The sequence below is a fragment of the Crinia signifera genome, chromosome 19 (assembly GCF_055691185.1).
Source record: "Crinia signifera chromosome 19, ASM5569118v1, whole genome shotgun sequence".
NCBI classification, from domain to species: domain Eukaryota; kingdom Metazoa; phylum Chordata; class Amphibia; order Anura; family Myobatrachidae; genus Crinia; species Crinia signifera.
The window spans coordinates 50,926,449-50,951,604 of NC_139226.1; the positions used below are offsets into that span (position 1 = coordinate 50,926,449).

A 25,156-nucleotide genomic window follows, 5' to 3' on the forward strand; every position below is an offset into this window, starting at 1 on the left:
TGTAATAATATTTCTCAAAAGAAAAACCTTTTATTGTTTCCTGGTGTAAAGAATTCCAGTTCCACCTGCCTGACCCTTTCTGCATAGCCCTTAGCAATAACATCAATACCAAAACTAATATTACTACTGCATGAGTACTCTGCATTTATCCCGAAGCCAAAGAACAGCAAAGGAATGTGACTAGTCATTTCTACCTAGATTCTTACTGCATACCCCCAGGATTTGGTAAATCCAGTTTGGGATCCTTACAAAACAGGTTTATGGCTTTGGCTGAATGGGAATGCGAACTCGAGTGTGCGGCACATCACCCGTTTTCCACATCCCAGCGCTCTCTGAGCAGCTGTGCAGTCTCCGGGTCACCTCCTCATGTTTGTATAGTTATAATAAAATATTATTTCGGTACTTGTTTCCTAGCACGGCGCCCAGTACGCAATTTGCGTACTGGCATAGGCGTGCACACGGAGGGTGCCGGGGGTGCACAGGCACCTTCTAATGGCTGCCAGCCTCTCCCACATGATTGCACGCAAAAAGGATTCCATACCCCTATCAGGTGGTCGGCGGCGATCAGGACTCTTACCTGCCGCCACCGGTATCTTGCCCGCATGCCGGTCTCCAGCTCACACGCCGATCTCCAGCCCGTAACGCAACACCCAGGTGTTTCACTTTCTGCTGCTGCAACGGATGGACATGCGCTGGCTCGGCTCCATGTTAGCCCCTGTCTACTTGGAAGTGCGGGACCTTGTGCTTGCGGCGTGATGCAATGACATCATGCTGATTAAGCATGATTGCGCCGCCCACGCTCTCCCTCCCCCTCAGGCCCTAGTCTGTTCTGCACTGCCTGTGCTTGTGGAGGAGGAGGGAGGCAGCGCTGTGAGGTGAGAGCTGTCTGGCTGGCTTTAAGAGAGAGCTGTATGGCCAGGTCAGTGCCTTCCCACACGTTGCTCTCTGGTGACAATACTGTTGTCTGATGGGCATGTATGCCTGTTCTATATGCAATGCAAGGGTATGAAGGAGGCTGGGTATTTGCCTTGCTAGGGAGATGGGGGTATGTGCGAGGCTGAGGCTGGGTGTGTGCAATCCTGGGGAGGTGAAAGGAGGCTGGTGGTATTATGTGCCATTATGGGGCTTGGGGAAGGAGGCTGGGTATGTGCCAATTTGGGGGAAGGAGGCTGGGTATGTGCCATGCTGGGGGAAGTAGGCTGGCATAACGTTCTTAGCTATTCACTAAACAGGAAATCCAATATACAGTATATGCTGATTTGGGGGCAGCTTCCAGGTGCCAGTGAGCACCCAGGCTTACAGCTTTTGCCATAACCAATCATCTGCATGAGTGCCAGCCAACACTGTACACTCTAATATAATTCCCTATATTAAGGTTGCATTGACGTCCAGTAGGTGGTGACAGACACACCCAGTAGGCGGTGATAGACACGCCCAGTAGGCGGTGATAGATACGCCCAGTATGTGGTGAGAGAGATGCCCCTCCAGTGATGCACCCCCTTATCAAATGGGCTGTGCACACCTATGCGTACTGGGCTATTCTCCTTAGTGAAATCGCATCCTGTAGCGTGTATAGTGCTGTGCGATGCGTGCGATGCGATGTCCATGTTAAGTGCACAGTAGTGCTTATACAATGAATTATCGCATAGGAGCGCATGGCACCAAAATGTGATGCCATATTTCATTGTACAAGCACCCATGCCATGAGATGTGTTGGGCATTGTTTTGCGTCCCCCCAGTATCCACGCCACCCCAAAGCGTGGCGAGCGGCGGCGGAACGCGTCCTCCTCCACCTTTTTATACCCCCACTATCCACGTCGGCGAGGAGTTGACTTTATATAGTGTGGCGAGCGCAGCGAGCCACCAAGTTCGAAGCGTGGCAAGCGCAGCGCGCCCCAAGAGGGGACGCAGAATACATGTAAAGTAATCCGCGGCCGCTCGCCACGCTTCGGGCTTCGCTCACCACACTATATAGAATCGACTCCATGCCGATGTGGATAGTGGGGGTATGAAAAGGTCGGAGGACGCGTTCCGCCACCCCTCGCGGGGCTCACTGCACTATTGGCGCCTCTAGAGTTTTGAACAGGAGGGTGTGAAATCGCATTGCACGGCAAAAACGTACCATGCGATGCGATTTCACTACGTTCGCGTACGTAAGAAATCTGGGCACCGTGCAAGGAAACAAGACCTTTATTTCATGTCTCTGGTTCAGCTGTTATTCCGGCTCCCTCCGTGGCCGGATAATGAAGGACCTGATTCTTGAGTTGCATGGATGCAAATTTACTCATCAGTGTCCTGTTCTAATGCATACATGGGAATGAGTCATAGGGTTGACACTAATAAGGTCGACAGTCAATAGGTCGACATACCTTAGGTTGATACAAGCAATAGGGCAACATGAAAAAGGTTGACGTGAAAAGGGTCAACGTGAGTTTTTCCCATTTTTTATGTCTATGTAGATATAGGTCAACATAGACACTGTGCACGTGTACCGCGTCCCCTCGCATGGCTCGCTTCGCTTGCTTAGGGCGCTATTATAATCTATCTCTATGCAAAGCATGTTGGTGCCCCAGGCAAAGATACAATTTTGTGGGGGGGGGATGCTGCCTCTGCCACTGTTATCCAGCTTCAGTGGGATAAAGGCCACTGACCTGCTCCACGGGAGGGGGGGGGGGGAGCTACCCGTGGCCACCGTTGTACTGCTCTAGGGGGTGGAAGTCAGTGTGCTACTCGTGGCTGGGGGCAGGGTGCTGGTAGTGTGAGGGAGACCTTACTTTAGGCGGGCGGATGCTTTCCTGATTCTTTCTAACTCGGTACCAGTGGCCAGAACCCATAGGCAAATGCCTACAGCTGCTCATAGGCCATAGGCTATAATTGGCTATCGCCATCTCAGAATGGTGGTAGCCTTGAGACCCGATTCGATACTGCCCGTACATTCGGGGGATGCTTAATATTTGTGGCTAATCCCTGATAACTGGGGTTTTTGGGGAAATAGATGCAAATATGCAATAGTAAATGGGCCCATATGTCCACTTGGATGGTAAAGTATGAAAAAAACACCTTTTTCTCACGTCGACCTTTTTCATGTCAACATATTGCTTGTGTAAACCTTTTGAACATGTCGACCTAAGGTATGTCAACCTTTTTTATGTGTCAACCTATGGCCTGTCGACCAACAGTGGTTGACCTATTGACTTGCAACATTATTAGCGCCGACTTGCCGACGCGTTACTTCGTACACAACTTGCCCGTGTTGTGGGAGTGTATAAACACCTCTGTGTGATTCTGAGCCGTGTGTATGGGGAAAGACGGCTGTTTCTGAGGGATCTCTTATTGGGCCTACACACGAAGCGATGTGTGTAGATGAGCGTTCTGCGCAATGCTAGATCTACTACATTACTACTACAGATGTTACATCGATCTGTGCTGAGTGATCTGTCAGACTAATCACCTGCGTGCAGGTTATTAATCTCCAGGAGATTGCGGCACGCTCCGTCACGCATCGCTATTGCTATGGTCCCTACACACACAACGATAGGGCCATTTTCTGAACTTAAATCACTCAGAAAATGTCTGTATATCACTACGTGTGTAGGCCCCATTACAACTAGTCTGGGACTGGTGTAACTGCCAATAGTAAATGTGACAGTTGCAGTGGTCGGCATAAAACCAGTTGGTGCTTACAGAAACCTCTGCAGTAATTGACTGAATACTTAAATTAACATAAGGTGGTAAGTACGGTTTCCTGAAATCACAGCCATTTTGTCAGAGACTCAGCCCCCAGAGCAGCCATCAGCAGCACCAACCATGAAGTGCAGGGGGGGATCGCTTAGCACATATAAAAGTACAAGTTATCATGTATGTAATATATGTGCTGGCTGGTTCCCTCAGGGATCGGATGCGATGAGTATGCCTTTCATCGCCCGGTAATCTGCACAAGGCTTCACATACCCCTAAGCGTATCCCCAGACTCCTGCAAAACTAGCCAATGGCAGTCTGGGGGTGGGCTTAGAAGTAGTGTATGTATGCAAGACCCTACGGATTATTCTCAGACAGTGTATTGCTCAAAGCTGAAATAGCATTCTAGAAGAAAAATGTTGACAATTACTAAAGAATACACACGAGATGGATGTTCCTGTACCTCAAGATTTATTGTCATTTTACAGCTGAGCACCAGGGATTTACAAGTCATAATACACAGCAACCTCTCCCGGCAGCCAGGACAGTTGTTCTGTGGTTGCTTTGCTTCTTCTGGTGTGATTATAACAAGTAGCACAGCAGTAGGACAAGTGCCAGTGACAGCACCAACAGCGTGGACCTTTCTGGGATGCCTGATGCATTGCATAGGTCGGTGTTGCAGCATGCATAGGACACGGTGTAAGTGAGCCCCATGTAATGCACCTCCTGAGCTTTGCCGCACTTTCTCCCAGCAATGCAGCCTTTATTTGTGAGCACTGAGACTCCTTGGTAAACGCCATTTCCAGTGAAGCATTCATGTCCCAGTAGGCAGTTGGTCTTGAAATCTTCACACTCTGTGGCTGTGGTGAATTCGCAGTAAAAGCATCGCACGGCTTGGGATATTGGGCAGCAGGTCATGAAGAATAGCCATGCAAGCACAATAAGCTGTTTCATTGTCTTCATAAGGTAAAGTCACAGCAGATGGTTTGCAGATTCTTCCTGTAGTACAGTCCAGCATGTGCTACTTCACTCAGGAAACCTGTTCTAGACTTTATGATGTCATAATGACATGAGTTGGGCCAGTAACTGCCTACAGTTCTTGTCTGCCATGGGGCTATAACATTGTCGCCTAACTGTATAAATGTGACCTTCTTGGCAGCAAGGCCAGATTATACCTAAGGTGGCACCGGCGCCCAGAGGCAGGGGGGGGGGGGGGGGTAGCGATAGTACGAAACATGTCATTGGCTGGTTTAGGCAACACAATGAATGAATTAATAAATATGATGACCATGATCATTAGGCTATGCCACATTTGTCATTCCTCCCATCGTCCAGAATCTGAAATCGTTTTTTTTTTTTGCACTGCAATGTGCATACATAAGTGCCGCACCCATGGACAGAGGGGGCAATTTTGGCCACAAATTGATATGTTTTCTAAAAAACACATTACAAATGCTGAAGGACCACTAAAGCTCTATCATTATCAATATGGATATTACAATGGAATACCCAAAATGTTGCATACCGTATATATAATAAATAAAAACTAACAAGGCTCAGAGTTCCATGTGAGGTTGAACTAGGGATGGCCATCGTTGCCATTGCCATCGATGGTTGCCATCGATGGCAATTCTGCAACTGGTCATCGATAGTGCAATGAACCCTCCTATGCAATGGATGGCCATCGATATTTTTACATATCGATGGTCATCCATTGTGTTTGATTGATTTGCCTCTAAGCCAATCAAAACACGGGGGTGGGGCTTCACGTGTGTCGGGGGTGGAGCTATGCTCCGTGTCCCCGCACTTTAAAAAAGAAAAAAAAGCAAAACATCGTTTGGTACTTGTGTATTATTATGGCACCCCCGATTTCCATCGCAGGGCATTTTATAACCACAAAATCGCGTCGCATCACATGCCATGCCATATGATCGCATGCGATGCGATGAGACGTGATTATACCCGATTTTTAATTGTACAGGCACCCAGACCCGATTTTACATTGTACACCCACCCTGATGGGTAATGACAATGTAAAACGCCCCCCCCCCCCCATTGTTAACGCCACCTCACTATCAACGCCAACCCGAAGCATGGCGAGCCCGCGAGGGGCGGCGGTACGCGTCCTTTTCATACCCCCACTATCCACGTCGGCGTGGAGTTGATTTTATATAGTGTGGCTCGCCACGCTTCGGGCTCGGTGGCTCGCTGTGCTCGCCACACTATATAAAGTCAACTCTAAGCCGATGTAGATAGTGGGGGTATGAAAAGGTCAGAGCACGCATACCGCCGCCCCTCGCAGGCTCGCTGCACTCGCCACGCTTCGGGTTGGCGTTGATAGTGGGGTGGCGTTAACAATGGTGGGCATTTAACATTGTCATTACCCATCAGGGTGGGTGTACAATGTAAAATCGGGTCTGGGTGGGCATTTAACATTGAAATCGCGTCGCATCGCATGCCATTATAATGGCATGCGATGAGACGCGATATTAAAATTGTACACTCATCCCGGGAAAAGCCTCAAATCGGGTCCATCGTGTGCCATCGCATACCTTAATTAGTGGTATGCAATGCGACGGGCGCCGTGATAATACACAAGTACCCACCGTTTTGCTGTTCCATTATATCCAAGTTTAGTAGCGGCCATGATGGGGATTGTATGTAGCAAGGTTCACTTAAATGTTTAGCATAGACGAGAAAGAAAAGAGGTAACCAGGGAAAGGATTTATGGAACATATTGCCAGTCTAAGGAATGATTTTAACAGATACTTATTATTGTATAAATATTTTTTCTAATGAATATAGAATCATCACGTCTTTGTTAAACCACCTGAACTCAGGTTTGCCTTGAATAGGAAATTGTCCACCGGAGGGATGCCAATTACAATAGCCAAAATGCAGGTCAGGACTGACCTACAGGTCTATAGGGGGAAACCCCACTGGGCCTCACTGTCAAAGGGTCCACCCCATTTTTATGACTGGAATTATACATTATACGGGATTAGTTTGAAATCCCGGCGGTCAAAATCCCGACGCCGGAATTCCGACCGCCGAAATCCCGACAAGGGGGGGACATGAATCGTTTGGTTATATTTTATGCACTTAGCACTTTATTAGACAGAGGTCTTCCTGATGAAGGGGAATGTACCCCGAAACTGTCGATAACCTGACCCACCATTGAAATTTTGCCGTGATTTAATAGTCTTTTTCACTAAAATCCGGAGAGTGCCGCCTCGTGATTGCCTCCTGCAATCCTATGCCGCTGCTGTATTGACCTTTAGGAAGGCACCCCGGTTGTCAAAACATTCGTCCAGAGTGCCAGGCCACCAGAATTGTGTGTATATATATATATATATGTATATATAGATAGAGGTATATAGGTATATATATAGATATATATAGAGGTCACAAAAACTGCAAACCAACACGGCAGTAGGTACCTACTGCCGTGTGGTTTGCAGTTTTTGTGACCTGTGAAGCCCTACGAGTGCCGCCCCAGTACTTCGGTACACCCACCCTCTGTTTATTGCCCAGTGGAAGGCACCGAGGCCCTTGTCATTTGATATATATATATATATATATATATATATATATATATATATATATTACACACACACCTATACAAGTAGTATTTATATAAAACTATTACACATACAGGATGACCACCTTGTAAATATATACAGTAAATAAATTATGAATCCTACTTCCTTGTCTTTAACAATGTCGCTCGTGTTAAACTATTCACTTACTGTAAATGAACTAGTGCATTCAGCAAATTACCAGGATAATGATTAACTTTGCAATACCTTTTCAGTTCTGCCTGTGAACCATTGTCTGTGATCATACTATTGTTCCGTGTTGGAGAATTGACCAGGCCTGGACAGTCTGCATCTTTTTAGGTGGTATATATACAAATAGGTGGTAAGTGTCAAATGCACTATTACAAGCACTACTGTATTTGACACTTGCATCCTTGGCGGACTGGGACTAAAAATAGGCCCTGGCATTTAAAGCTTATAGCTTATAGCAATTAAAGCTCTGGTGACCAGAATAAACTTACACCCCTGTACCACACAGAAGTAATGCCCCTTATAGTACATGATGCCAAACAGTAGTAATATTCCTTATAGTACATAGCAGTAATGTAGAGATACTTGTGTGGGCTGGGGCTGGAGCGACACTTATGTGGATTGGGGCTTGAAAGACACTCGTGTGGGTTGGGGCTCGAGAAACACTTTTGTGGGATGGGGCTGGAGAGACACTTGTGTGGGCTGGGGCTGGAGAGACATGTGAGGGTTGGGGCTGTAGAAACACTTGTATGGGCTGGGACTGGAGAGCCACTTGTGTGGGCTGGGGCTGGAGAGCCAATTGTGTGGGCTGGGGCTGGAGAGACACTTGTGTGGGCTGGGGCTGGAGAGAAACTTGTGTGGGCTGGGGCTGGAGAGACTCTTGTGTGGACAGGGGCTGAAGAGACACATGCAGGCTGGGGCTGGAGGGACACTTGTGTGGGCTGGGGCTGGAGAGACACTTGTGTGGGCTGGGGCTGGAGAGACACTTGTGTGGGCTGGGGCTGGAGAGACACTTGTGTGGACAGGGGCTGAAGAGACACATGCAGGCTGGGGCTGGAGGGACGCTTGTGTGGGCTGGGGCTGAAGAGACACAACTTGCACACATCTCTTATATATTTGGCTACATCTGTCACTCAAAGTGTGTGAGTGTGTGTGCAATGCTGGGTGGAGCCTCTGACTCACATGACTGACTCACATGACAGAGAACCAGCCCAGTGAGCCCACAGTGCCAGACACCCTCTGCCTCCCCATGTTGCCCAGCAAAGACACTGGCTGCTACTTTACAGCCACCAGGTGAGCGCCCCCCTCCCGCGATTCGCGGGCTCCCACGCGACCCCCCCTCCCGAGATTCGCGGCACCCCCCCCCCGCGACCCCCCCTCCCACGATTCGCGGCACCCCCCCGACCCCCCCCTCCCGTGATTCGCAGCAAACCCACACCCCCGGGACCCCCCTCCCGCGATTCGCGGCACCCCCGCGATTCGCGGCAACCCCTGCGACCCCCCCTCTCGCGATTCGCGGCACCCCCCCGCGACACCCCCCTCCCGCGATTCACAGCAACCCCCCCGCGACCCTCCCTCCCGCGATTCGCTGCAACCCCGTGAGATTCGCGGCACCCACCCCCAGCGACTCCCCCCTCCCGCAATTCGCAGCACCCCCCCCGCGCCCCCTTCTCCCGCAATTCGTGGACACCCCCCCCGTGATTGACGGCAACCCCAGGATTAAATGGCACATGCAAAACACTGACATGGCTATGGTCGACAATGAAAAAGGTTGACATGAGTTTTTGAAGATTTATTTTTCATTTTTTTAATGTTTTCATATTCATCCACATGTGTCGACATGGACACCAATGAAGTTCCACACTTATGTCAACATTTACATGTGTTGACTTTTCTGTTTTCATTTTTTCTTGTGACGATTCGCGGCAACCCCCCCCGCACGACCCCACCCTCCCGCGATTCGCGGCACCCCCAGCGACCCCCCCTCCCGCGATTTGCGCCCTCCCGCGATTCATGCCCCCCTCCCACGATTCACGGCACCCCGCGCCCTCCAGCACGATTCGCACGATTCACGCCCCCCTTACGCGCTTTGTGGACCCCCTCCCGCAATTCACAGCACCCCTGCGCCCATCTTTAGTCCCCGTATGCCCACACATCCCTATCACTACCCAGCTTCCTGCTCTCCTGAACCGTAACTTCCACCACTGGGGAGTAGCTGACACTGTGTTGCCCACATACCCCTATCATGCCTCATAGCCCAGCCTCCTGCTCTCATGCACCCTAACTCCCACCCAGTAGGAGGAGACACTGACTCAGGGCCACCGTCCTGTACTCCTGTACTGCCACGCTGGACCCTCACCCACTGGCAGAAGCTGCACATTGTCTCCCACCCTCCTCTTTAGTCCCCCTTATGCCCACACACCCCTATCACTACCCAGCCTCCTGTTTTCCTGTGTCGTGACCTCTGCCAGTGGGGAGCCGCTGACTCAAAAACACCCTACTATACCATTGCACACACACCCAAACAACACGCACCCCCCCACACACCCACAAATGTCACTGTACCATCCACACTATCAATGTACATCTTACCAGTGCCGGTGCAAGGCGCCGGAGCGCCCCAGGCACTCCACGGGTGGGGGGGTGGGGAGGAATACGGCCGGCACGCTGATCTGGGGGGGGGAGGGATACGGCCGCCGTGCTGTTCCCTCCAGTGCATATATAGGGAGAGCTAGAGGTCTGGCTTAGCGGGCAGGAGGGAGGCCTCGCAGTACAGTCCCGGCGCAGTGTGACTTGACCTCTTCCTCCACCCGCACCGTGTACAGCCGCTCAGCCGGGCAGCGCTGAGCTCTTGGCTCACCCTCAGACGCTGCCCGGCTGAGCGGCTGTACGCGGTGCGGATGGAGGAATATGTCAGTTAACATGCACCGGGACTGAACTACAGCGCAGCGAGCCCTCCCTCCTGCCCGCTAAGCCAGACCTCCAGCTCTCCCTCCTGCCCTGCTCCCAACTACCGCCCCCCAAATGCCTAACACTGCCTAGTGGTGGCGCCGGCCCTGCATCTTACTCTGTAACCGCTTTTAAATTAAACAAAACAATACACACCCCCTTCCAAATCATATGCTCTCTATTTAACACATTTCACCCATAACTCAATTTGCAATACAGGGATCTTACATACAATTCTAACCATATTTCTCACAATACAAACTATCACAAATTAAGGGGGCGCAGCCCCTTACGACGGTGTGAAGAGCGCCCGTAAGGCACGATGAATCACCTAGTTATATATATGCCATGAATCTAGCTTGTCCAAGCTTGCCAAGATCTATGCATTAAGGCAGAAAATCTTTACACCAAGGGCTGAGGTCACAAGGTTGACAGAATACACCACATATATTAGGCCCTTATTCTGGTTGGTGCGGCCAGAGCCGCACACGGTGCTCCGGCCGCACAAACCAATCCCCGCCCACGAGACGGATCGCCACGGCCGTCCTTACAAGGACGGCTGGCGATCCGCATAAAAATGGTGGGGCGTACGCCTCCACCATGGTGGGAGCTGCCCCCTGCATTCGATGGTCGTCGACCATCGAAGGCAGGGCCGCACGCCACAGCAGCTCCCGCAAGCTGAGACCACACGGACAATCGTCCGTGTGATAGCTTGTATGGGGGCTGAGAGCTGACATCCGGCGACGTCAGCTTTCCGCCCCCATCAGTGGCGTCATACCCTCATTACCATGCATACGCCCCGCGTTTGCATGGGAACGCCCATGAAACGCGGGGCGTATACATAGGGAAATGAGGGTATGAAGCCCCTCACGCCCCTATACGCCCCCTTTGCGGCGGACGAAATACGTCTGCGGCGAATGGGGCTGCACATGCGCAGATTGACCTCTGCGCATGTGCAGACTAAAAACATCGGCGGTACGGCCGCACGCGGGCCGTACCGCACGATGCAGAATAAGGGCCTTAGTTTGTTTTGTTATCTTAGTCAGCCTTATACTCCGCTATTCCTGGATATGTAATTTTGTCAATAGTGTGGTGACCTTTTCTCCTACAAACTAGTCTATGTGTAATTTAAGTTAGCACAAGCTAAAGGCACACCCATGGATTGCATATTTACCTTATAAATCAACGTCTTTTATGGTCAGTGGAATGGTAGAACTAAATAATATATTTAAATATTAATTTACAGAAAGATTTTTCAATAAGGATGCTGAAATATTTTTTTATATATTATTTATAAGGTATTTAAGGGTAAATAATATAAAATAATAATAATAATAATAACAATAATTTACATTTTACATAATATATACATTTTTATACCTCTAATGTGGGGTACACACCAGGACCATATGGCCCAAAACGAGCCAATTTAGATACAATCTCGACCGTATGTAAATCGGCCATGTTTTCGGCCATTTCGCTGCCCTTTTGATGTGATCCCAAACCGTTGCACAGCCCCGCGGGTCATTAGGTCTTTTCTGAGATCCTACCCGCTGCAGTGTATTTTCCCATACTAAGAAATTATATTTTCACTTATTTTGCAATCTCATTACAAATTCACAATAAGAGCTGATTGGGGCCAGAAATCTGTGCAGCAAATCTGTGCACAGATCTCAGATGTAAAGAAGGGATCTATATTATTTATTTATTACCAGTTATTTATATAGTGCACACATTCCGCAGTGTTTTACAGGAGAATATTTGAACATTCACATCAGTCCCTGCCCCAGTGGAGCTTACAATCTATATTCCCTACCACATGTACACACACATTTTTATTCCTTATAATGACCTGCAATGTTTACCTCTTATAGGAAATCTAATCTTTTTTTACAAAACATTTTTTATTTTAATTTATATAACAAATGTGAGCGACGCTGGTATTTTTAGGGGAAATTTAGAACATCTCTCACAGAGATGTTGGCACTTAAAAGGGTTAAGTAACATCAAAATATAATACTGTGGAAATGTAAATGTGAATAAGTGCTAAAAAAAAACACATATGACAAATAATGTGTTTAAATGGACAAAAATGTTAAATATCATGTAGCTCCTAAAATGATGATATACATAATTCAATACACTATACTCAAGGTCAGGGCCATAAACGGGTACTGTAGGAGGCGGGACCTAATCGCGCAGATGTGGCTGCACCTCCAACAAAAAAAGTGTGAAAATAATCAGGGGCAGATCCAATGGTTCACAATCAGAGTGATCTGTCCTTCGTTCCCCTCCACATGTAGAGACTGATGCTGTATTCAGTGGCAGCAGCCTTCTTGGACACCTTGGAACAGAGGCTGCTGGAATTGACAGGTAAGGGGGGGCATAGGCAATGGCGTAGCTAGAATTGTGTTCTCCCCCCTGCCCCAAAAAAATTCTGGCGCCCCAGGACCCGCTCATTACATATGCACGGGGTGGGGACACGCTCATTCAATATGCACTGCACTGGGTCCCTGCTCATTAGATCTATACAGGACGGGACCAGCTCAGCACTCACTGCTGCCTAGGTCACCTGTCAGTTGAGCCAACAGCGCCCACTACAGACTCCACTGGCGCCACTCCCCCAAGCCGCAGTGGGGTCTGCCACATATGTAGCTACACCAATGGGCATAGGACTGGCAGACTAGGGCTCCCTTAGCCAGGGACGTGTGGTGAGGTAAATGGCTGAGGTGTCCCTGGCAAGTATCAGAGCCAGATATGCACACAATATATGAGCCATGGGATACATGCCGGCATTATACACATGTGCAGCAGTATACACTGCTGGAGATTCGCTGAGTTTTGATAAGAGATGCACAGAAAAGGTAGCCAGGTGAGGCACTGCCTCACCTGCCATAGACTTTTTACTCCAGAGTTTTGACTATAAAAATGATTAGAATAATAAAAATATGATTTTTTAAATAAATTCTTTGTATTTTTTACATACTTTATCAATTCAAAACATATACGCTAGTATGACAGGAAAGGCTGTGCCTCACCTGCCTCACCCCACTGCACGCCACTGCCCTTAGCCTCAACCAATCATAATTTTATGTAATACAATAGATAAACCTCAAAGCGGATTGGTTACTATGGTCACTCTTGTCTACTTTTCCACTCTGTACACTGCTTGATCAGTGGCTTAACTATAGCTCCGCAGCCCCCGCGGTGGCGGGGGGGCGCAGAGAAATTGGGGGCGCCGCCGGGGGGGCTGCGGGGCTATAGTTACCCGCGGTCTGCGTCTCGCCCGGCTCTCTGTCGGGACCTTCCTGACGTCACGCTCACGGTCCCGGCCGGCTCCTGCTGCAATGAAAACTGACAATTAGAAAATGGCTGCCCCCATACTGCAGACAGTTTTCTGTCTGCAGTATGGGGGCAGCCATTTTCTAAGAGTCCGTTTTCATTGTAGCAGCAGGAGCCGGCCGGGACCGTGACGTCAGGAAGGTCCCGACAGAGAGCCGGGCGAGACGACGCAGACCGCGGGTAAGAAGGGGGGGCAGGTTAGGTGGGGGTTGCCGAATAAACGTGCGGCGGGGGGGCGCTGAATAGTTAGTTACGCCCCTGTGCTTGATACATCTGGACCCTTGTCTCTCAAAAATGATATTGCCTCTCTTCATCTCATTTGCTTTCATAATTCATATACTGTACAAAGTAATGCTGGAATACTTATTGGCACAATTTCAGAATTCAGGTTACACTGTGCAGCGATTTAACGGCAGACCTTCATCAAATGCTTATAATCCTTACTTACCTATAGGATCCAGTTATTACCAAGTTACCATCAACCAGCAGAAATCTCTCTTTCAGCATTCCTGTCACTTGCTTCAACTGTCGCGTACTAAAGGTGCATCCCGACATTACCCGTATGCGCATATTCTGGTAACACACGAGAGATACAAGAGATAATTACTGGAGAGATCAAGCAAAACAATATGTGAGCATAATCTCATTACTTAATGTAGAGAACACGGCTGAGGTCCACAGGATTGGAAGGTCGACACAAGCTTTAGGTCGACAATGGGAAGGTCGACAGTCAAAAAGTTGACATGAGTTTTTCACAAATTTTTTTTAGCCCGGATTTCGACATAGCCGACATAGAAACCGTCAAATTGAACTGCGTCCCCTCGCATGGCTCGCTGCACTCGCCAAGCTTCGGCACAGTGTACTATTTTATTCTTCCACCACGCCATGAAAATACCGCTTGTCGACACATGTCCGCTAAACAAAAAAATGTGAAAAACTCATGTCAACCTTTTGACTGTAGACCTTGCCATTGTCGACCTAATGCTTGGGTCCATCTCTGTCGACCTTAGCAATGTCGACCTATTTCAGGTGTCGACCTAAGCCCTATCGACCTTCAGTGGCCGACCCAATGCATGTGGACCTAAAAAGGGTCGACCTAGTGACCATATCCCTGAGTAGACTAATGCCCGGTACACACCAGGACGATGGTGCTCGTGAGCGGGTCGTCACAGGAATGTACGACCCGCTCACGAGCTGACGGCGCCACCGATACGCTGCCGACACGCCGTGAAAATGCCGCTGATGTGATCGCGATCCGATCACGACCCCCACCCACTGCAATGGTCGGTTCTGAGATCCTACCTGCAGCAGGTAGGATCTCAGAAAAAACCGACCCGCGGGGCCGCACATCGGATCAGGATCGCATCAAAAGGACACTGAAATGGCCCAAAACACGGCCAATTTACATACAATTGGTCAAGATTGTATCTAAATTGACTCGTTTTGGGCCATATCGTCCTGATGTGTACCCCACTTTAGAGACAGGGGCGGGATGCACTAAAGGAAAACCCCGTTATCGAGGTTTTTACCGCATTTAGGTATGCAGGAAAACCTGCATGCTGGGTTTCTGCTGCAGGGGGAATCAACAGCAAAAGCTGGCGATACCCCATAGAGGCCTATGGGCTTATTAACACATCCCATGCCGCCCCACATGACCCACACAGCCCCTCGCCGCCCCCCCTCTCCCCTCACCTGATGTCCGGGCAGCCTCCTGCTGTGCAGTGACCACCTCCTCCCTAGCACCTCTTCCAGGTGCAGGGAGGAGGGGCGGAGCCCAGCAGTCCCTGCAGCCGTCTAAGCAGGGGCTGCCGGGCAGGAGGAGGGGGTAGAGCCGCGGGGTCCCGCTCACCTCCCACCGGTTGCTTTGCAAAGAGCAGCTCTTATCAGAAGAGCTGCCTTTGCGATACTGATTGCATATGTTAGAGCATGTGCGACTAATATCGCTGCGGTAACTGGCGGAGGGGGGCGGCGGAGGATAGTGCATCCCGTCCTTACTTTATGTACAGATACTGTAACACAGGCAAGTACAGTAGGATTGGTTTGACTTGGACGCAAATGCCTTCGCAGCTGTGACAGTATGCAGCAGCTGTGCTAATATATGCAAATATTTCCCCTGCCAAGATTTGTATGGAGTAAATGTAAAAGTAGCATACCAATACAACATTTAATTCAGTTGAATTGTAAACAGCAGCTGCTGGCCATGGTGGGAGGATTCCGGGTCCTACCTCACTAGGAGGACAAAAAGGAGGGAGATCATGTCTCAGAGGATCTGGCTGCCGGCACCTGCTGTTGTTTCTGTCTGTGCATTGGCGCCTCAGCAGTTTCAATCCAGCTCCAATCCAACCTCCCTCCATGCGCGACTGCGGGGCCGGCTCCCAGCAGCTGCAGCTCTGGTCCCCTCTCTGTATTTGTGGCTGCAGGTATACCGGGCTGGTGAGCGTCCAGCCGGGTTGTGCACTCCAGTGCCGGCTGTCACGTGGAGGTTGCAGCCATTGCTTTCAGAGTGCTGACAGGCTCAGCCTGCAGCCTTATGGCCAGTGTTTAATATAAAGATAAAAAAGTATCTTCTAAACGACATTGGCCCTTGGAATCCTGGGGCCCTTGGGGAACTGCCCATTGAACCCAATGGAAAAGATGGCTCTGCCTTCAGGGCTTGGAGCCCAGAGGCAGCCGACTCCATTGCCTCTGGGAGTTACACCCTGAGCCTAATCCTTGATTTTATTTCATTATTTGGTACTTGTTTCCTAGCATGGCCACAATCACGGGCATCGTGTGCCTTAACTTTAAGGCACACAATGCCCGCGATGCCCGCGATTTCCCCATAGGCTTCAATGTTAAAATATTTTAACATTGAAGCCTATGCGCGTCCGACGCGATTCCCCCGATTTCTCCATAGGCTTCAATGTTAAAATATTTTAACATTGAAGCCTATGCGATGGACCCGATTTGTCCATAGGCTTCAATGTTAAAATATTTTAACATTGAAACTGAGTCCATTTAACATAGAAAAAAAAGGTTAATGGCCCAATATGGCCCATTTCTCATTGGGTATTGCCCCGGCATATGTGTGTAAAAAATAATGGCCCCCCATTGTGACCGCCACCCCCACGATTGATGCCAACCCGAAGCGTGGCGAGGGGCGTCCCTCGCGGGCTTGACAGGTATCCGCGTCCCCTCGCGGAGCTCGCTGCGCACGCCACGCTTCGGGTTCGGTGGCTCGCTGCGCTCGCCACACTTTATATTCTCAACTCTACGCCGACGTGGATAGTAGGGGAATGAAAAGGTCGGAGGACGCGCACCGCCGCCCCTCGCGGGCTCGCTGCGCTCGCCACGCTTCGGGTTCGCGTCAATCGTGGGGGTGGCGGCCACAATGGGGGGCCATTATTTTTTACACACATGGCGGGGCCATACCCAATGAGAAATGGCCCATATTGGGCCATTAACCTTTTTTTTCTATGTTAAATGTACTCAGTTTGAATGTTAAAATAATTTAACATTGAAGCCTATGGACAAATCGGGTCCATCGCGTCGGCACACCATGGACGCGATGGACCCGATTTCTCCATAGGCTTCAATGTTAAATTATTTTAACATTGAAGCCTATGGAGAAATCGGGTACATTGCGTCGGTCGCGTCGTGTACGTTTTGGTATGCACCCGACGCGACTGACGCGATTTTTTTCCGACACGACCACCCTGATAGAAATCGTGGTGGCCGTGCTAGGAAACAAGTACCCATTATTTGTTTAGTATGAAACTTTGATATTGTCACAATTCTTCCCCACATCTCTAGGTTTAACCTCAATCTTTTCTTCTGTTTTCCTAGTAAACTAAATTTATTGTCACCTACAAATACAGAAATGTTTATTTCACTTCCTTTTTTTAAATTGCATAACAGCAAGTTCCTTAGGAGGTCAGAACATTTCAGTATATTACTAACACCTGTAGTTCAGTTGCCAGATATGTAGATTTATAAAACCAAATGAACAAAGATAAACATTATACACGTACCTCTGTGAATCTGACATTGATTCCCGTTATTTCCACCATGTGAAGAAAAGACGAAAGATGATGTAAACTTAGAATTATATATACTGGGACCATACGTCGTGTCGCTGCTTCGTACAGGTCCAAGAAAATATCTGGGTCTGTGAATAAGTCCATAACAACAGCGATCACCTGGAAAAAAGCAATATGTGGTTATTTGTAGCCCACTAGCAACATAGTGTACAGTCCAAGATAATACTGGTATAAGGAGCAGTTTAATGCTGTGTACACACTGTGAGATCCCCTTGCTATTCGACTTAAGATTCGAGTGCTATGCAATCTTTTCTAACCCTGTACTATTTACATACAATTCATACAATCTGCATTAGATTTGCACTATAAAGTCATTGCAGCCCTGTCTATCTGGGTTTCAATTTTTGCTGTCACGGGAGCGCGCATCAGGATCGCAAGGTAAAAACCTGTGCGATCTGCATGCGATCCTGATGCGATTTTGATTATATAGTCAAAATCTCATGCTGATTGTACCCGTGTGTACACACCATTACTCCTATTAAAATAAGTGATTAGTCATTAGTTGGTATATAGAGGTTTTTAATCCCGGGGCATTTTTTTCAAGCTAGGTAATCGATATTAAAAAATACTCAATCCCGCAATTCCCGAGATCCCGGAATTGGCATCCCTAAAAGAAAAATGCTGCCACATTAATTTACTTGGGGTAGAGGGGCAGGCGGCAGCAGTATGGCAGAGCCGCCAGGTGGAGGCAGCCAGTGGATGTGATGGAGGGCGGCGGATGTGCGAGTGTGCTTCTGTGAGTGGTCGGTCAGGCGGCGGAGGGTTCTGGCGCCAGAGGTGCAGCAGTGTGGCCTGCGCAGCGTGACCTATGACCAAGTCAGGCTGCGCAGAGCCGCACACCAGGATCGTGAACATTCGGGCAGTGTCTGAGTGCTCGGATGCTGGCTAGCATTAGAATGCGCATGCACAGTCTAATCCCGAAATCCTGGGATTGAAATCCCAACAATTCCAAGGCCATATCCTGGGATCCCGCCGATCCAGATTCTGGGATAGGCCACCCTAACTAAAATACATCCTGCCATGTAAATACTATTAGCCATTAAAATCTTATTTGTTTTTGTTTTTTTAAATAAGATTTATTTGAATATTGGGTACTTGTGTATTATCACGGCACCCTCATTTCCATCGCATGCCATCGCACAACCAAAAAAATCGCGTCCCATCGCATCACATGCCATATGATTGCATGCGATGAGACATGATTATACCCGATTTTAAATTGTACACGCACCCAGACCCGATTTTACACGCTTCGGGCTCGGTGGCTCGCTGCGATTGCCACACTATATAAAATCAACTCCACGCCGACGTGAATAGTGGGGGTATGAAAAGGTCGGAGGACGCGTACCGCCGCCCCTCGTGGGCTCGCTGCGCTCGCCACGCTTCGGGTTCGTGTTGATAGTGTGGTGGCATTAACAATGGGGGGGCATCAGGGTGGGGATACAATTAAAAATCGGGTCTGCCTGGCCATTTAACATTGAAATTGCATCGCATCGCATGCCATTATAATGGCATGCGATGCGACGCGATATTAAAATTGTACATTCTTCCCGGGAAAAGCCTCAAATCGGGTCCATCGCATGCCATCGCATACCATCACATACCTTAATTAGAGGTATGCGATGCGACGTGACGGGCGCCGTGATACTACACAAGTACCGAATATTGTTTCAACAGAATAAAGACTGTAACAACTACAGTATGTTCCTCTTTTCAGTGATGCTTCTTCTATGGCTCTGAGCTAAACTATAGTATACATAAGCAAGGAACCCTGGGAAGAAGAATTATTCTGACTCATTTATATATAACCCTATGCATTGGGTGATATTTCATCATATAAAATGATCATTTGGAATAAGATTGCAGAAGATAACTAGTAGATCCGAAGCAACATAAGCTTACCAGCATGGGCATGTAACAAGGAATCATATACACTGGCATGTAAGGGTTGAGCTTTTAAGGGGAGGAACGTTGTGTGAAGGGAGTACTGATTTGATTGGTTGATGGAATATCAGGGGAGTGGCTCTACATCTGATATATGCCTATGTCTAGAAGGTTCCATCTCTTTTCAGTCAGATTCGTTGACCACCCTCCCGCCCTAAGTGGTTGGGTTTTTTACATTGGAATCATTGTGTTGGCTTTATTGGTGGCCGGTTCAGAATGGTTACATGTTTTGCTTATATTTAAAATATTGGTTGAAGGACAGTTTAGTCATATAAGTTGCTAGGCATATATATCAGCTCACTAAGGTGGGCACCACCGGTCCAGGTGGGTCCAGGCACCACTTAATGATTGGCTGTCGTAATTATATGAATGGGGCAGTTGGCCCAATTATTATTCCCGTAGGTGGCAGAATAATCAGCTTTGCCATTTGTGCCGTGGTCAGGGATAGTGGCAGATGGTCGATCCCTGACCATTGACGGGTAGTTGGCCCAAATATTGGGGTGGAGGAATCAGCTCTGCCATTACCGATTGGGTCATGGTCAGGGATAGTGGCAGATGTTCGATCCCTGACCATTGTGGGGCAGTTGGCCCATTAGTAGATTGAATTTAATGTTGGTGTTATTTTCTCGTTTAAAAAGGATAGTGGCAGAAGGCCGATCCTTAATTATAAGGTGGCCAAGGATAGTGGCAGATGGTCAATCCTTGGCCATCAGGGCAGTTGGCCCCCCTTTTTCTTATTTGAATTATATCATTTTTTGCATAAATTTTTGTCCATATTTTCTCACCGCCACCTTAGTTTAGAGGAAGGGACCTTTTATTAAGAGTTAGTTATAAATAGGCCTTCCTCTTCAAATAAATAAAAAGCCAACCCCTTTCATGCCAAATGCAGTTGTCCGAGTCTTTATTTATGGATAAATGGGTATGAATGACGCCTGCATGCATCTGACTGTGTACCGCTTATGGAACCCTTAAAAGTAAACATACAAAACTGCAGTTGTAATGAATTCAGCTGCTGTGACATCACTGCAAGCCTGTCATCCACAATCTGCTACAGGGCTGCCACTAGGAACTTTGGGGCCCAGGACTGATTTCCAGTCCGGGTCACTCTAGCACCCCACCCCCCACCTCATCTCTCCCCCTCCCTTCACTTACCGCCCGACTCCTGCTCCCTCATCCCCTCCTGCTAAACACACAGGCTTCATCAATGCATGATGCCGGCGGTCAATTAAAATGCAACACGGCTGGTGAGCCAATAAGAGCTCATGTAATGGCAGCCGCTCTGATTGGCTAACAGTACACAAGTTCTGATAGGCTCAAAAGCCAGTGCAGCATTTTGATTGGCCGCCGGTGTACTGCATTGAAGAAGCCTGTGCTTTGTTAAGTGCACTGAGCTCAGCGCAGGCAGCGCAGCGGAGGCAGTCGGGGGAGGGGGGGTTGTGGTGGGTAAAATGAGCTGCCTGGGCCCTTCCAGAGGCCCCTTTCAGCAGCCCTGATCTGCTGGCTCAGAGAGAGAAATACCTCCCTCCAGCATGACAAATGTATGAGGGTGTGCATGTGGTATCCAGTCCCTGGGTTGACAATGTCTAGGTTGACCAATAATGGTCTAAACTGAGTAGGTCAAGACCTAAAAATGGTCACCACACCCTAAGTCAACAATGACAAGGTTGATACAAGCTAAATGTCGACAGGAACATGATGGACACTGAAAAGGTCGACATGAGTTTTTAATGCTATTTTTTTAAACCGACTTTTTTCACACAATGGTTGACCTAGGAATTGTTGACCTAGACATTGTCTATCATCTACACCATACCTGTGCATAATGCAATATTTAGTTTACACATTTCTTTCAGGCAAATTATCTAATTTAATAGTTCACAGCTTTATTATCTACATACAAATCTATTAAGGTCCCTGTTTTTGGTGATCCTGTCCCTGTGTTCAGCCCCTCTGTAAGAAGATCCAATACCAGTCGCAAACTCAAGATTTTTAGAGGGGAGGTTGCCAAATGTATTCCAACTCTCCCACTCCACAGAGCAAGTGCAGCAGTCTGGGGGAGCGGTAACAGCCTTTTGGTCTTTTTATACACTGGATACTGTATGGAATTCCATATTAATATTTAACAGTACAGATGGTCTATAGTATAGGCTGTTTCAAACATTTAAATAACATAAGTGGACAGGAAAAGGTTAAACATGTCATAATAATTACACAAACATAATTAGAGATTGGTGCCGGGGCCGAAGATTTAGATTTGGATTTGGATTCGTTGCCGAGATTTGGATTTGGCTTTGTCAAGCGGCGGTAAAAAGCTTTGGATTTGGATTTTTTTCAAAAATGGTCAAAAAACACCCAAATCATGAAATTTTTGCGTTGTTTTTCTGTCCCTAGAGTAATATTAACCTCAATAACATTAATTTCCAGCCCTTTTCAGACAATTTTGATCACTCTACAGCTCACATTGTTGTTTTCATTAAATTTTTCAACTGGAAATCAACTTAACTTCCATCTATGTCAGCCACAATTAATGCAATTTGGTCAATTTAGATAATTGAAAGAATGATCAAAACTACACAATACACATTTAATTTTTTGAAGAAATTGGGGTACATGTAATACTGTAGAGTGCGAATTTTAAAACTATGCGATTTTCTTGTTCAAAAACACCAAAAATATCATGTTTACGGAATATCCCGCATGTAAAAAGGTGTGATTTGCTGTACTAAAAAAAACACATCCTATTATATTTGCCACATGGACTCTATGGACAATTAATTTTAGACTGAACCTCCTTTAACTACATTACACACATAGGGCCAAATGTAATAGGGCGTGAGAATCAGAAAAGTGAGAGATTTTAGGAGATTGTTCCCAATTTTTTCATGCGGCAATCAATTACCTTGCAAAATCAACCTGTTTTTTCAGTGTAAATGATTGCCGGTAAAAAAAAAAAATAGGAAAGAATTTTCATGACTATTGAGAGCTTCTCAAGATAATAGACCTTAATATTGATGAATCCTTGCCTACTATCTTAGTCAAATCTGCAAGTTTGCCCAATTATCTATACCTCTAGCTCAGGGAGCACCACCAAGCACCATCTAATGATATAAGGTTTATTAACATTAACCCATTAAATATAAAAAGTAGTTTGGTCAAAGGAAGGTACACCCCAATTGTGGAAATAGCTATACCTAGGAGTGACACATCCTGTGCGGCTCCAGAAAAACTTCTCTTCTACTATCATAGTCTACAGTGGTAGATTTTAGCCCTGGGCTGCAGGACTGAAGCCCCCCCCCAGTAAAATCTGCCATTGCAGCGTAGGGATGGATATTTCATTACGACGTTTCCCAACCATCAATGTTTTTGAAACAATTTTAGTGGTGTTACCATTCCAATGTTTGGCCCCATATTTAATGGTGTTCTGATGCTTGCACTGGGTCCTACCCCTAATACCATCCGAGGCAGACAATACACAGAGGTATATTTTGCACATGTGCAAATCAAATAAATTGACCGATGTTGTGCGTCTGCACAATTCTGCGCATGTGCTGACGCATTCTGTTCGCCGGGTGCATGCACCCTACAAGGCAAGCTGGGGTGGAGAAGGGAGGGGGTGCCGGGCAACGCTGGGCGTTCTCATGGTAATGAGGCCGACGCGGGGCGGGGGGTGGGCAGCTGACATCCCCAGATGTCAGCTGCCCACCCTGTCCTTGCACAGATTACAGACACCATATAGGTGTCTCTGAACTGCGGGCTCTGGAAAAATCATTCAACATCTAATGATTTCTCCCCGTCTGCAAAATCATCCATTCACAGCTGTGCGGGGGGTCGTGCGTGCGAGGGGGGCAGCTGGCACTGCGGGCAGTGGGTGGCATCTGATGGACTCACAAGGGTGCAAATTTCGCAGCCCTGTGAGTCAATCAGGATAAGGTTCGTGGTGCGTGCTGTGTCGTTCTGCATAGTTAGAGTTAGAATTAACTCATCAGAATGTAACTCATCAAACCCATCTCTCATTAAGTGCAGATTATTCCTTTGCCATGGCATAATCATATGTGTTGCCTTTGTAATATTTTATGCACATTGTTTTATTTGAGGCTTTCCATTTCACTTGTTGTTTTTATGTGGATAAGGATTTTCTGTAGAGAACAGCTGTGGTGGACTATTCACATTGTATATACAGTAAACAGTAAAGTGGGTAGGTCTGGACAAACTGGTATGACCTGACTGAATGGCTCAGCTCACTCATATTTCACCTCGGTCCATAAGAATGCCAGTAAGTTATGCCTTTGAATTAGAGTTGACCTAATACAAACACATGTTTCATACAAACACATTAACACTTAAGGTGAGGTTGTCTAAATTTTTCCACTGCATCAACACAATTTTTTAGGTGCGCATATAAAGGGTTATATTAGGAGTGGTTTGCAAAAAAAAGACCAAAAAAACCTCTACGTCAATGGGCATAACTATAGAGGGTGGAAGGTGTGCCCAGATGCTAAGGAGGGCCTGGACCCAGGTTATAAAGTTTCATACCAATTTGCCAGATTTTCCTACTACTCAATTGGGTCTCACACACAGCACATCCAAAACTGTTTGATATTAAATTTTCAGAGAGAGGTATATGTAGTGGACGTTATAATGGTAATGGTGCTGTCACGTCAGGGGTCTACGTCCCAGTGACGAAGAGCTCTGGTGGGAACCTGGGCTGATATAGAATTCGGGGAGGCTGTAAGAGACCCTTGCGCATTCACTTGCGCGACAGTGTACCCAGAGACAGGAAGCAGTGGCGTAACTATAAAATTTGCTCCCCCCTGCCAAAAAGTTTGTGTCGACCCCCCCCCCCCCCAGGCTCCTCTCCAGCATGTTTCCCCAGCATGTGACGTGATGACATCATACGCATAACTGAGAAGCTGAAGCAGGAGAGAGGAAGAGAGACCAGCATACACTGCTGCTTCCCTTAGCTCCGTCGCATCGCAGGCCGCCCTAGCACTCCCATCAGCCCGCCCTTCCTGTACACAGTAGCCAATAGCCGGCTCTGTGTACAGTCAATTGAATCAGTGGGGGAATTTGTCATCTCTGCCATGGCCCCACCCGCACTGCAGCTGACTTGCCTCCAGTGCTCAGTCAATGGGCAGCGGCAGGCAGCAGCATGTCAGTGCGTCATGCGGGTGCCAGCGCCCACACAGACCCTGCTGCTGCTTGCTCCCCCAAGCGGCTGCTGGGGCTGCCTTACAGTAGTTACGCCACTGGCAGGAAGGAGGCAAAGTAAAATACAACCAGGTTTATTGATGAAACCGATGACAGGAGGGTTGTATAGGGCAGGCAGTAAAATATGCAGAATGACTGTAACACAATGGAGGACAGATGAAATGAGGTGCAGTGCAGTGCACTGATGAAGTCCTTGAAGGGGAGTATACCCCACACAGTGTGAGCAGTACTTTACTGGAGCTTGCCTTTAGCTGAGATGTGGAACTATGGCTGGAACATTGAATGCTGGGGAGCGATGGCTAGAACATCGGTAGCTGAGGTGTGGAACGATGGCTGGAACATCGAATGCTGGGGAGCGATGGCTAGAACATCGGATGCTGAAGGAAC

The 25,156-nt window shown here is 47.9% G+C and overlaps 1 protein-coding gene across 1 annotated transcript in view; it reads right to left on the bottom strand.

The window, feature by feature from the left end:
• The window catches only part of SACK1E (scaffolding CK1 anchoring protein E), a 67,148-nt gene that overhangs the window by 30,376 nt on the left and 11,616 nt on the right, over nucleotides 1-25,156 (bottom strand). Inside the window, exons 2-3 of the mRNA XM_083161723.1 lie at nucleotides 17,549-17,716; nucleotides 13,987-14,111 (exon numbers count right to left, since the gene is read on the bottom strand). Of these exons, the coding sequence (XP_083017849.1) occupies nucleotides 13,987-14,111; nucleotides 17,549-17,716 (293 nt within the window). The remainder of the gene's footprint in view (nucleotides 1-13,986; nucleotides 14,112-17,548; nucleotides 17,717-25,156) is intronic.